The following is a 14,241-nucleotide window of genomic DNA, read 5'->3' as shown; positions in this document are numbered from 1 at the left end:
AATTTTGACTAAATTCAGCTTTCATCATGTAGGTGACCAACTAAATTGTTCCTTGTATCAGTCAGACAGAAGGCACACTAGGTATTTCCACACAAGAAATTTAACATAGGGAAACGGTTAAACACATTTTGGAGGACTGCGAGAACCAGAAAGGAAAATTGAAGTCTTACAGAAATTGTAACTACAAGAAACAGTGCGCCACCCTAAGCCTGGGGTCTGTGGCAGTGGTTCTCAAACCTCAGCTTCCTCAGAACCCCCTGAAGGGCTTGTCGGAACACAGATGGCTGGGCCCCACTCCAGAGTTTCTGATTCACTGGGTCTGGAGTGGGGCTTGAGAATTTGCATTTCTAAATAGCATTTCCCAGGAGTTGCTGATACTGCTGGTCCCAGGACCGTGTTTGAGAACCATGGGTCTAGTGGGAGGAGCTTGGAGTTATCAGAACCTAGCAGCTCAGAAGAGGGGCCTCAGAGCTAGGACTCAAATATCTGAGGAGGGGGTACAGCCTAGTCAGTGGTGTCGTCAGAGGAGAGACCTCACAGGGGCTGGGAGTCCGGACTTAGACCTCCTGGGAGAAGGAATTGCCCAGTTGGTGCTGATACCTCCAAGGAAGGTAAGATGAGGGTTGTTCTGGAAGTGCCAGAGAAACAGAAGACTAGGACCGATGGCCACAACCAAGGTGAGAGGAACAGCAGGCAGAGAGGAAGGGGTCGGTCCCTTCTCCCTCCCCCAGCCATCCCGTCTCCCTGGAGTGCTCCCTGTTGGCAGAACCTAAAGGGAGAGGTAGCAAAGCAGAAATGTGATTTGCTGAGTTGCAGACCCAGCACCACAGAGCAGAGCATAAAAGGGTAAATTCAAAAGGTGAGCATCCAGCACAGCCATAAAGCACACTCATTCCTTCAGCGCACTAACACAGCACTCACGTCATCAGCTGGGTTTCAGAGCCAAGTTATACAAGAGAGGTGTGGTTTTAAGTATTAGACTAATACTCATCATGGAGAGATGCTCAGTCCAGCAACATCCTCCCTTTCGATCATTTTTTTAAAAATTTATTTATTTTTGGCTGCGTTGGGTCTTCATTGCTGTGCGCGGGCTTTCTCCAGTTGCGGTGAGCAGGGGCTACTCTTCGTTGCAGTGCTCGGGCTTCTCATTGCAGCGGCTTCTCTTGTTGTGGAGCATAGACTCTAGGCGCACAGGCTTCAGTAGTTGTGGCACGTGAGCTCAGTAGTTGTGGCTCATGGGCTCTAGAGCGCAGGCTCAGTAGTTGTGGCACACGGGCTTAGTTGCTCTGCAGCATGTGGGATCTTCCCGGACCAGGGGTCAAACCCGTGTCCCCTGCATTGGCAGGCAGATTCTTAACTGCTGCGCCACCAGGGAAGCCCTTTTCAATCATTTTTATGCACCTTATTGAGTGGAATTGTGAGGCCAAATGCCTGAATTTCGTAAGTTAAATATATATATATGATGTGAATCCATGATACACATATATTTCATAAAAATTATATTATATATAATATTGTAAAGCTTCCTCTTTTTTATTAACAAGACAATATACTATGATTATCTTTCTCTTCCAATGACAGCACATTTTTGTTTTTTTTAATGGCTGCCTAACGTTCCACTGTATGAAAGTTCCAAAATCTCGTAATCTGAAAAGTTTCTTTTTGAGGGGGGCATTTAGGTTGTTTCTATTATTTTGTTATTACAGAGTTCCAGAGATACTCTTGTCCTCACATCTTTGCTCACTTGTCCAGTTGTGGCCTTAGAATAAATTCTGAAGATAGATAAAGACATCAATAGCTCTCTATCTATCTATCTACATCTTTACATCCTTTTAAAGAGTGTTGGGAAATCCAATTCATTTTCCCAAGCATCTTACAAATTCTAAGATGAACAAAAGTATTAATAATTAAAGTATTACCATTGATTATTGTTAACACATTCAGTTTAGATAAAATTTATGATCTAGGAGAGTAACACTTTTATGAGTTAGACAGATGTCACCAAAAATATGTATTATGGAGATATTGTACAGTAGTATGTCCATTTAATAGTACTTCGAGAATAACATTTTACCATAAATTTTACAGGTGTTTATAACAGATCCATCTATTATTCTTACAACATATTCTTGATTATGGTTGTATGTTTTTTGCCAAGTCTGTAGTTAGGTATCCATTTCCCAATTTCCAGGACATTTCTACTGGAATGAAGTGGCCACTTTGTGACTGAAATAAGACAGTTTTTTTCAAACACACTGCAGCTGAGTGAATACTGCTGGAATAGCAGACGCTCTTTTTTTTTTTTTTTTTTCCTGGTGTTTATTCCTGTAACTGCTACTACAGTCCTGTAGGAAAGTGTTCCCATGCCCACATCTCTGTCTTCTGAAACATACTCTTCAGCTTTGGAGTTTATATAAAACTTAATTGGGAAGGCTTCTCACAGATGGTCTTATTTTCCAGTTTCGAAAGCCAGGCTCTGGAGTTGGCCTTAGGATGAGGTCCCTTTATTCCCCAGTCCAGTCTCTGCTTTTTTTAAACACCTTATTCCAGTTCTGTTCTGCTTGAGCACAAGACATGAGTAGGATTCATAAGAGGTTTGGCTCCCAATCTCCAGAAAAGAACATGCCCCAAACTAATAGCAATACAGAACTGTTTTCAAACTTTTCCTCAAGAACAGGTGTATCTACATCTGATGAGTTAATTACCTGCTTCCAGGCAGGAAGGATACATTTAATTTTAGGATACTCAGTCCAGGAAGCTATGATGTGATTCTTGTCAGAAATTCTTTGAGGCCCAACTCTGCAATCTCACACTGGAGTAGTCTTGAGACATTCCAGACCCTTTAGTCCTCATTTTAGAGCCACGATCTCTCTCACCAAGACATGTCTTTTTTCACAGGCAGGCCCCTGCCACTTGAACGTGCTGTGCGATGTATCTGGGAAAGGCCCCATCACTGCATGTGACTTTGACCTCCGCAGCCTGCAGCCTGATTTGCGGCTGAAAAACCTCGTGCAACAAGTGAGTGCTGAGGACTTTGAGAAGCAGAATGAGGAGGCCCGGAGGACCAATCGGCAGGCCGAGCTCTTTGCCCTTTACCCATCAGTGGATGAGGTGGGTGTGACCATCTTTATGCTGGAGAATTTCAGTGAAGACACAGGGAGCCTCCAGGAAAATATTATTGTTTGTCATTACTGTATAGTAATGTCAGGATGCTTACTTGTGTGACTTCTGGGCTGTTCTTTTCACTAAGGCAAGCCTGTGTAACAGCAGAGCAAATTATTGATCAATCATACAGATGAGGTTCCTTAATAACAACTAGGATTTTCGTAGCACTTTACAAAACACTTTCACTGATACTGTCTCATTTAATCCTCAGAACATTCCAAGGGTCTACATGCAGTAAGCCCACTCAGCCAGTCAAACCATTAAGTTACTTGAAGGTGTGTTTTGCAGCTAATCTATCAATACATGTATTACTTAAGCCTTGATGTTCGTTAGTGCTTTGTTAAGATTTTTTGTTTTTTGTTGGAGGGTCTCTATGAACAACCAGAGAGACCTGCTTTGAAAACATTCCAGCCGAAAATAATCATAGCCGTGTTCCCAATGCACTGATTGTCCACTCTATGTAGTGGAGCTGACCTGAAACAACTTGATTTAGGCTTTGCCTGTGGTCGCTCCTGGGGGCACTTTGGATGGGATGGCGGATGACCGTTATTCAAGCCTGTTCAGGCTCCTTTATAAGAGGCTCATAGCCTTCCGTTCTGCATGTCAGAATATCTACATTTCTGCGTCTTGCCAGAAACGGATTACCACAATATATCTTTGCTGTCCAAATTTTATTAAAAGCTGAGTTGCAAGAAATAAGATTTAGGGAAATTTTGCATAAAAGATATGCCATCCTTCCATGCCTCTAAGTATTTGAAATGTGATCTTTGAGTCAATCAAAACCATCAGGGAGCCTCCTTCTCACACCTTGTGAATCCCCCACCCCTGTGAATTGTTTGCTTATTTGCCCTTCGATGAGCTTACTAGTGGTCAGCAAAAAAAGACACTAAGGGAAACAGCAGCTATTTGATATGATATGTCCACTGTGCAAATATTATTGAGGATATTAACCTACTCATCATGCAGCACCCGCCTCAATGAGGATCCAAAAAAAATTGTCCCTCGAGCCTTCAGACAAAGAAGAATTATGCTCCCACTGAGAAAATGTGTATGCTTAGAGATTGTCACATCTTGTAATCAGCTCCACAAAATTCGTTACTTGGAGTCAAATTTCTGTTCACCTCTACTAAATCTGGTGGCTTACTTATTGGTGTCCTGAGTTTACTTCAGCTTTCTTTTTTTCTCATCCTTATTTTCCAACCACCTTGGTTTTCTCGTCTATTTATTTTATTTGCAATGTCCTCAAATCCTTTTTTTTAATTGTCAGGGGCCTCGAATCCTCTTCTGAATGAGGCAGATTAAAAGTAAATATGAATTATGTGGGCAATGTTATCATCTCCATCTTCAGATTACAAAGTAAGAATCAGAGAGGTTAAATAACTTGTTCAAGATTCAGCAGGTAAATTGAATTATAGAATGGGGAATCCAAACCCATTAACTCCAAATTTTATGTTTAACTGTTTATTTATCTATATATGACTACCTGGTATATTAGCACACCTAATGGAAATCCAAAGATGACATAAACAATCACATCTTGTAACTTTTCAGTTGCCATCTACAGCTTTAAACCTTCTTACCAAATTTGTCAAGAAATATTATATCTGACTGATATGACCTTCACTTGCATTCCTCTTCCTCCCAATTCCATGATGGAGGTGCCAAAAGGTAATAAAGACCCAAAATGGACACCAGTAGAGAGAAAACAGTTAAAGGGTGAGGAGAAGACTTCCAGTGAGACATAAGCTCATTAAAGTCTCCTTCATGAGATTAAATGGGAGGATATCCAGGCTTGATTACAAGGATGAATCATAGACTATTTTGAAGGAATTTTGTTTTATGGTCTTTAAACAATGCAGAAACTCAGTTGAGACTAAAAGTTATGATCTCGCAGATGTCCTAATGGGGCCTGCCATACCAAGTGGAGAGGAATGCTTTGTGATTAGTGTATAGGTTATTTGGAAATTGCTAAGTCTGAAATGTTAGAGGGCTTCTATTACCAGCCCTTTAATGTGTTGGAGTTGTACACACAGAAATTGCATTTGTTCTTGTAATTTGTACTTTCTCCAGAGAAAGTCCTGTAGAATAAAGGGTAACATTCTGGCCTACCATGAAATGATTACAAGTGCTGAATTTTTTGACACCACATTAGTGAAATTATTTTATATTATTATTATTTTATTTCCCGATGAAAAAAAGTTAGAAGAGAGGTGAACTCTTACATCCAAATTTTGACTGAGTATACAGGGGAGGCAAAAGTAGAATTCAACCACCAAGCTTCTATGAGGTGAGTTTTTTCCCTGATTCACTCTGATTCTATAAAAGGCATCCTATGTGTTTGATCCATAAGAAGGGTGCCACTATACTCCAAATCGTAGAGGAGTTTGCATTAGGACTCTTTTGGTTGCAAGTGATGGAACCCAACTAAAAACCAATTTTTAAAAAAAGGTAGGGACTTATTGGCTCACATAATGAAATCACAAGTAGGCAGATGTAGAGTTGGCCTCAGGATCCACTGGGTCAGCTGATGGAAGAACATCATCTCTCATATTATCCCTTTCTCTCTTACAATCTCTCTCTCTCTCTCTGCCTTTCTCCCTCTCTCTCTTTCTCTCTCCCTCATTGTAAATATCTATCTGTTTTCTCCCAGGAAGAGAAAAACAACAGGTATCCAGTACAACTTCACATTTCCTCTTCTGCTTTATTGGCAATACATTCTTATTTCAGATAACTGTAAAGGTGCAAGGGATTCATATAGATTAGAGGAGAGTTAGGAAATATATGAATATGTAGACTTTGTTTGGAACCTGAATTAACAGACTAACTATAAAAAAAACTGAGACAGCTGGGGAAGTTTGGAACTGACTACGTATTTCGTGACAATAGGAAATTATTTTTAATTTTTAAAAAGTAATAATAGTATTATAGTATATGTTTTTAAAAAGTCCTTATCTTTTAGAGATCTGTACTGAAATATTCACAGATGAAATTATATGATATCTGGGGCCTTGCTTCTAAGCTTCCAACACCGAATGGGGGAAGGTAGTAAGAGGGAGTATAGATGAAACCAAGTTGCCCATGAGTCGAAATTGTTAAAGCTAGGTGATAGGTAAATGTGGTTCGTTACATTCTTCTCCTACCTTTGTATATGTTTACAATTTTCGAAGTGAAAAGCTTTCTAAAAAGGATCCCAGAGTTTTGAATCCAGACCAAAGGCAGTCTTGGAAACCCATGAGTGTCTTTACGGTGAGGTGGTTTTCCAGTAAGGGGCCCCTTCCCTTTCAGATGTGTCTGTTCTGATCACGCTGAAAATTCCAGCTTGCTCTGAGAGACTTCAGCTCAGTGTAGGCATCAGAACAGAATTTAAAAATTCTTCTGGTTGCTGTGGGGTATTTGGGATATCATTTATAGCCCAGGAAAGTACAATTAGACATGGCTCTATTCCTTGCACCCTTGTGAGCTGCAGACCACTCATCAGAGTTTGTATAGCCTACTACAAGAGCAAGAATTAAAGTTCTCAGGGAAACTTGCACTGTTGATCTTTGCATGCATGACTATACTTAAGATACTGTGATAGTTCACACTTGAATGTTAAAAGTTACAATAGGGACTTGATACTTCCCTTTAAGTCCCTTGGTCCCTATGTAGTAAAATAGACAGACGTATCTCTTAAATTTGTCATTACTAAGCTTCTCTATACTTAGAACTTCAGCAAGTTCTAGCTGGACATGTCTATTTAGAACCTACAAATTCAACCCCAAATCTCTATCTGTTTAAGAAAACAGTAAACCGAGAAAGACACTGTATTATAGTTTTAATGGTTTACAGCCTCAGGTGAACTGTTCTAACTCAGATCTCAAACCTGAAACTCACATATTTACTAGTAAAGTCTTTGGCAGGAGGAATATTCTGTGTCCTTAGAGCCAGCCAAAAAAAAAAAAAAAAAAAAGTCAACAATAGGTATAAGATTTTGCATTGCCATCTGGTGGATGTTACTAAGCCATATCCATGTTCACATTTCCTTCCTTCCTCCCTCGGTCTCTTTGTCTTAAATGCTTGGCTTTCTGAAAGGAGAAAATGTTTGCTGTAAATGCTGACTTTAAAGCGTAGGGGTTGGATAATAAACTCTCTTGTAAAAGTCAATGTGTTATTCTGCGATTAGAAGTAAAGCAAACGCAAGCTGTCTTGCATGGCGGCTAGCAGCCTTCCCTTCCCCGAGTTGACTTCAACTGGAGCTCTTCATGGGAATTCACTACTGATTTCTTTTGCAATGTGATTAACAATAGGAGGATGCTGTGGAAATACGTCCGGTACCAGACTGTCCTAAGGAACATCTGGGCAACAGAATATTGGTCAAGTTGCTGACCCTGAAGTAAGTATGAGCAGACACTAACCACTACATTGAGGTCTGTCTTGCCTTTCAAATACAGACTGTGTCTTTACCATCAGAGCTTGAATCGGGGAGGATCCCCAACACACTTTTAACAGTGCCCTGTGAGGTAGTAGAAAGAGCAGAGTTTGGAGTCAGCTAGTCCCAGATTCTAATCCTGCCAAGCCTTTGACAGTCATTCTTCTAGGACAGGGAAGGCAAAACACTAAGGTTAGGCGTGTAGGTAATTAATTGAGTGAAGTGGCCTACATTAAGAAAAATAACGATAAAAGCCAGTGGTGTGCTGGAGTCCGCTCTAACTCCTGAGAGCTGATTGTATACTTCTCTTCCCAACTCTTTATTCAGTGAAGTCACGTTGGTAGCTTGAAATTGGCCATGGTGGAATGGTGGAAATATTTATAACACTGAACTCAGAAAATGCTACAAATTAGAGCCTTTTTTTTTTTTTTTTAGAGGCTTGTTTGTTAAACATTTACCAGCACACCACTGTTAAAACACAATGAAAAATGCAACTAAAACTCAGTCTCAGTGCCAGTGGACAATATAGAGTAGTGGGGACTGCAGCAAACTATCTCAACGGGGCACCCACTACTAGCTAGGGCCAATTCTTGCCATCCAAGTAAACAAGCCCATTTTGGTCAATTGTCTGTTTTTTTTTTTAAAGAGAAGCTAGAAATCCAGATTTTTCTGCATAATTTCCTGACTTCTTAAATATTTTCTCATTTCCTTCTTAAGTACCACACATTTCAAAAAGAACATGTCTGAAATCTGGATTCATCTCATGGGCCACACTTGCTTTAGAGCAATTGTTTCCATATTTTTTGATTGTATTTAAAAGTCACACATCCTCTGCATGTGTGTATTCATTTTGTACTTGTTTATTAAATATTATATATATATTATAAAACATATATAAATGAGGCATTTTGAAGGATGAACTCAATAAATAAAATAAATTATAGTATTTTCTTCCTGCATTCCAGTGGATTGTCTTGCCTACCTGCTGGAGTCCTTGCCTGCCTCCGTTTCCTCTTTGCAGACTGCTGCTTTAGAGAATGAGTTCTTCCACTTCTTCATAGGCTCTTTTGAAAATATTAAGTTGTGAATGCTCTACCAAGGCAAAAGTTCATAAGCATAACATGTTTTCATACCCTATTAGGAAGGTCATCCATCTCTTGAAGTCAATTCATGGACCCCTTAGGCAGCACCTGGTTTGCAATTAGAGCCTTTGGATTCTGGATTCAAGACTATGTTTCAGCCCTGGGGACTCCTCTGGGATTTTGAGTTCTTGTAAATGAAGTAGTGAGACCAGATCTCAAAGTTCCTATGTGCCATAAATTTCTGATTCTATTGCGGAGCCTCCCGAATTCTCTGCTCAGAACACAAGCCAGCGTGACTGCTTACACAGGTGTGGAGATCTCTTGATGTTGTAACACCCTCCTTAAGCCAGTTCTACCAGTAGGATGGGGGGAGCGGTTCGGACTTTTTGTCTTGCACACGGAGATGAGCGGCCAACAAGTGAGCTCTGTATCAAGCAACAGGTACAGAAAGGCAAACTCTAGCCCTTGCGAGCTGACCCAGAAGGGGGAACCTCCTAGCCCTTCAGCAGGAGGACTGAGTGGAAGTGGCTGCTCGGTCCCCCTCTGCATTCATTGTTCAGGAAATCCACCCTATTGTCTGAGGCACTCACCCACCCACCACAGGAAGCTCATCAGATACAGCAACTATGCCCTTTGGGATTGGAGGAATTCTTCCCTGTGATGCATGACACTAAGTCTCCTAGATGTTTTCCATAAATAAACGGTAGCTCTTCTCACAGGTGGGAATACTGGATAAAAGAAAGCAAGTTCTTATAGGTAAACCTAGAATGGTTAAATATGAACAGCAAAAATTTAATGATAATGTTAAACTTTATTTGTGGTGAAATATGCATAATGTAAAATTTGCCATCACAACCATTTTTAGTGGTGTTTCAGTGGCATTAAGTACATTCACACTGTTGTACAACTATCACCACCATCCATCTCCAGAACTCTTTTCACCTTCCCGAATTGGAATTTTGTACCCACTAAACAATAATTCCCATTTCTCTCTCCCACCGTTCCCTCATATAAGTGGAATTATATAATGCATGTCCTTTTGTGACTGGTTTATTTCACTTATACGGTGTCTTCAACATTTTTCCATATGGTAGGACGTGTCAGAATTTCCTTTCTTTTCAAGACTGAAAAATATTCCATTGTATGCATATACCACATTCTATTGATCCATTCATCCCTTGATGGACACCTGAGTTTGCTTCCACCTTTTGGCTACTGTGGATAATGGTGCTCCTCGACATTGTTTATAAAGCATATTCACACACATTATCTTTCACAATGCTTACAACAGCCCTAGGAAATGGGAAGAGCAGGTGTCCTTTCCTCATGTTACAGATAAATAAATGCAACTGGGAAAAGTAAGTAACCTGATTAAGATCCCAGAGTTAGCAAGCAGTGGGAGAGGGAACAGAGCCCGGGTCTGTCTGACTCAGTGCCCTACGAGTTTGCCATCATGCCTTACTGCCTCATTTCCAAAGGTGCCATTTGACCAACTCACTCTTGTCTGTGGTTACCTCTGCCCAAATATTCTTCTTCAAAAGTCCTCTTTTTAGACAAAGCTATCCAATGATAAGGCCATCCTCTCACATATGCCTTGAAACAAGATTTGACCTAATTTACATGACTTCTGCAATAACCGTGATCCAGGGCCTGACTACTAGGGCTCTTAGCTGGCAGTATCGTGGATTGTTAACCTGAGAAATTCGGAAGGTGAACACCTCTGCTCCACGTGCATCCTATAACGTGTGGCAGGATTATGCTTTGGGGATGCCCTCTCTTCAAACCCACCATTTCTGGGGGAATCGGCAATTAGGGCCGTATGAGAGCTGCTCTTTCCAGCTCTCATTGGATCCACACACCTCAGTGTTTATCAGCAGTGATCAGTCCCCTCCCTCCACCTCAGGTCAGCAGCTGCCCTGGCAATGGAGTTAGGAAGGGCCAGATATTCACACACATCATAACCTAACCTAAAGAAAAGCAACTGAACTTTTTTTTTTGTACTAGCTGAAAAACCCCAGCCCTTAAAATTGAATAATAGAGCTTTCTATTCTAGCAGTAATCTGTAAACTGTAAACAAGACCTTTAGCTAAGACAGAGACTCAATCCCCTGAAAACACAGCAACTACAATGGTAAGAAGTGCCATACTGGATCAGACCAAAGATCTGTTCTACCCGCTCTCTATAGCAGGGCCACCAGCAAGCACTTTTGGGGAGAATGTACCATCCACCATGATCTCAAATGATTAGGAATTTTCCATGAACCTCCCATATTTCTCCATTAACATTCCAGTGTGATTCTCACATGCATAGAGCTACCCAAATACTTCTGAAAACAACTTACATTTTTAACCAGATTATATATCCAGGCACTTTCAGAAAATTCAGAATTATCTAAGTTAAAACTATATGTTTTTCTCTCTTTCTCTGACAGGTTTGAGATTGAAATTGAGCCTCTGTTTGCCAGCATTGCCCTCTACGATGTTAAAGAAAGGAAAAAGGTAAGACAGCAAAAAATAGCCCAACCCTGAGGGCATCGCATGTTGTTCACTGTCTTGGGGTTCATGTTTTTAAATCTCACTTCCATGTAGGAAAACCACATCAGATTTGAAAGCAAATGACCTTTGATATGTCCAGTTCTATTGCCTTTGCAGTTTTTAAAGAAGTGACCTGGGAATTTATGATCTTTGAAGAATCTTTAAGAGAAAGTCGGCTGGAGGTGGTAGCTTGGCTGAGATAGAGAAGTGAAATAGTGACATATGGGGTTACACATAAAACAAAGCAATTTAAACACGGCTATAACAAGCTCAGTGCATGTAATGTTTCCTCAGTTTGGGAGTTTTTTGCATTGTGAAACAGGCTTATCATGAATGGAAGGCATTTTGTGCAGTGAAAGTCTAAATTTGCCATCGGGTAGAGACCTCACCAAGTATATCGTGCTTTTAATTGAAAAGATTTCTCCGTGAATGTCTTAATGTTTAGTCGTTTTGTAACTCCTAGAGGAGGGCACAAATAGCAAAACCAGAGAAGACATTTCTGCCCCTCTACCCGTAACCATTCAGTAGTTAAGGAAGTGTGTATACTTTGAATAAATATTAATAATCACTAAGATTTGTATTGGTTAGGGTAGGTAAGCTGCTAAAACAAGGAGACCTCCCACACACACATTCAGTGGTTTAAAGCTGAATGGTTTAAATGGTTTAAAGTGGTTTACTGGTTTAAGTGGTTTAAATGGTTTACAGTGGTTTAAAGCTCAGATTTGCACAGGCATCAGAATCACCCGGAGGGCTTGTTAAAAGAGATGGTGGGCCCACCTCCAGAGTTTCTGATTCAGTAAATCTGGATGGGGCCTAAGAATTTGCATTTCGAACAGGTCCCCAGGTGTTGCTGAAGCTGCTGGTCAGGGGGCCACATGTGGAGAACCCCTGGCTAGAAGAAGGAGAATTTTCTGCCTTTGTCTCTTAACAATCCAGAGTAGGGAGGTGCGGGGTCAACAGTGGTCTGCTCCACTCAGGCATTTGGGAACCCAGGTGGCAGTGTCTCCTCCATCTTCAATATGTGCCCTCCCCAGTCACTCTTGTCACTGCCACTACGGCCCCCGAAAAAAGGGGAAAAGATGATGTGGGTGTGGGGTGGTGCTGGAGCCTGGAAGTGAGACACATCATCACTTGTGCTCACAATTCACTGGAAAGAATCTAGTCACATGCTCACTCCTAACTCTACAGGGGAGGCTGGTAAATGTAGTCTCTGCCCGGGAGCCACTTCTTGGCTGTAAATCTATTAGTGATGAAGGGGAAACCCAACTCTACAGTGGTTCTTAAGTAACACCGCACCGGTGAGCTCAGGAGCACTCATCGTGACATGCTCTTGCTCGAAATCTTTAATGGATCCTCACTACGTGCAACATTGAAAACAAACCCTTCAGCTTCCATGCCCGGCTTTCTTCAGGATGGCTCTCATCTGCTTTCCTTCCCTCGAGAGCCTAGGCAGAGTCAAGCCAGGCTCCTCGATGTTAACTAAAGCCACTCCACGTGTTCCAGCCTCTGAGATGTCTGTGCTGCACTCTCTCCCTGGTTCACAGTCCCCCTCCAGCTCTGCTTGGCGGAACCTTCTTTCAAGGCCTGTCCATCTCACATGCCTCCCCCATGGAAAGCATTCCCCATCCCCCCAACTGGATGTGACCTCTCACCCTCGGGAACTTCCACAGCGCTTTTTTGTATGAGTGTGGTCACTTATATTTTACTGTAGTTAGTATGCATTTGCCTTTTCTCTCATTCTTGATTGTAAACTAATTGAGAGCCAAAGTAATGCCTTGCTTTTCTTCAATGCAGTTACCTAGCACATCACTGAAATTCAGGAGATACTGGTGGGTTAATAAAAATTTAAATGTTTCAAAGGACATCTCTCAAATGACTCAGAAATATCTAGAGATTGTGACAAAACATGTATCAGATTTTCCAGCAGCCACTGGTCATAAACCATGTCTACGGTTATACTGATTTCTTTGGTGAAACTCGGTGGGTTTTTCTTTTCCACTTTTTTTTTTTAACATGTTTAGACCATGAGAGCAATAGGTATAACTCATTTTTCATTTTGCCACTCATTTACAGATCTCAGAAAATTTTCACTGTGACCTGAACTCTGACCAATTCAAAGGATTTCTGCGTGCTCACACGCCCTCTGTTGCCACATCCAGTCAGGCAAGATCTGCGGTATTCTCAGTCACCTATCCATCCTCGGACATCTACCTAGTAGTCAAGGTAGTTCAACACAATCTGATTTGCACAGTCCGATGTTCTCATTGTTGCATTACTCCCAGTGCACGTTTAGAGTGAAAGAGGTATCAGAAAATAGTACATGTCCTCTGTGAGATTCGCTTTGTTTCCGTCTCAACTTTACTCCTTTTCCTTTACAAGCAAATTGCGTTGGGTACTAGAATGACTATGGGGTTTGGAGTCAAACAGTCCTAGGTTTGAGTCCTGGCTTTGCAACTTAGTAGCTATATGACTTTGGGCAATTACCTAACCTTTCTGAGACTTAGTTTCTTCATCTGTAAAGTGGAGATAATAACACCTCCCTCAGTGAGTAGTTGTAATTACAGAATAAAGCCTGGCATGTATAGACACCCTTCCTTCTAACAAGGAAAACACCCTCAGCTATCCAGCTCTGGGAGGCTGCTGGGGAGAAAAATCTCAGATAGAGTCTCCTAATCATGTTCACATTTTTCTAAAGACCCAGAGTTAAATGTCCGAAAATCCAGGTTCTGACAGTTTGAGGTGTGGGTTCTAGTGTCCAAGCTTCTCTCTCCCTTTTCATCACCATCTCATAGACTGAGTATGTCTAGTGAGAGTCAAAATCTGTGGGCAGTTCTAAGTGGAAAGACCTTTCATTCTAGGTTGTACTCTTTGCTGATGTAAGAAAACCAGAGACTTTCTCTACACACCAAAATGGCTGGTTAGAAGTTAACAGCAAACATTGAGTATTTTATCTACTTTAAACCAAATAATTAGTCTCATTGACTCTTTACCCTCAAATTAAAAAAAAAAAAAAAAAGTCCTGGTGTTTTAATTTCATGTACACCCAGCATTC

The 14,241-nt window shown here is 41.1% G+C and overlaps 1 protein-coding gene across 1 annotated transcript in view; it reads left to right on the top strand.

The window, feature by feature from the left end:
* DOCK8 (dedicator of cytokinesis 8) overlaps positions 1-14,241 on the top strand; it is a 222,501-nt gene that overhangs the window by 84,676 nt on the left and 123,584 nt on the right. The window contains exons 6-9 of the mRNA XM_036856043.1: positions 2,899-3,111; positions 7,452-7,537; positions 11,087-11,153; positions 13,263-13,412. Of these exons, the coding sequence (XP_036711938.1) occupies positions 2,899-3,111; positions 7,452-7,537; positions 11,087-11,153; positions 13,263-13,412 (516 nt within the window). The remainder of the gene's footprint in view (positions 1-2,898; positions 3,112-7,451; positions 7,538-11,086; positions 11,154-13,262; positions 13,413-14,241) is intronic.

The sequence above is a fragment of the Balaenoptera musculus genome, chromosome 6 (genome assembly GCF_009873245.2).
Source record: "Balaenoptera musculus isolate JJ_BM4_2016_0621 chromosome 6, mBalMus1.pri.v3, whole genome shotgun sequence".
NCBI lineage: Eukaryota > Metazoa > Chordata > Mammalia > Artiodactyla > Balaenopteridae > Balaenoptera > Balaenoptera musculus.
Note: the sequence above shows the minus strand (reverse complement) of the source record. Positions and strands in the feature narration are given on the sequence as shown.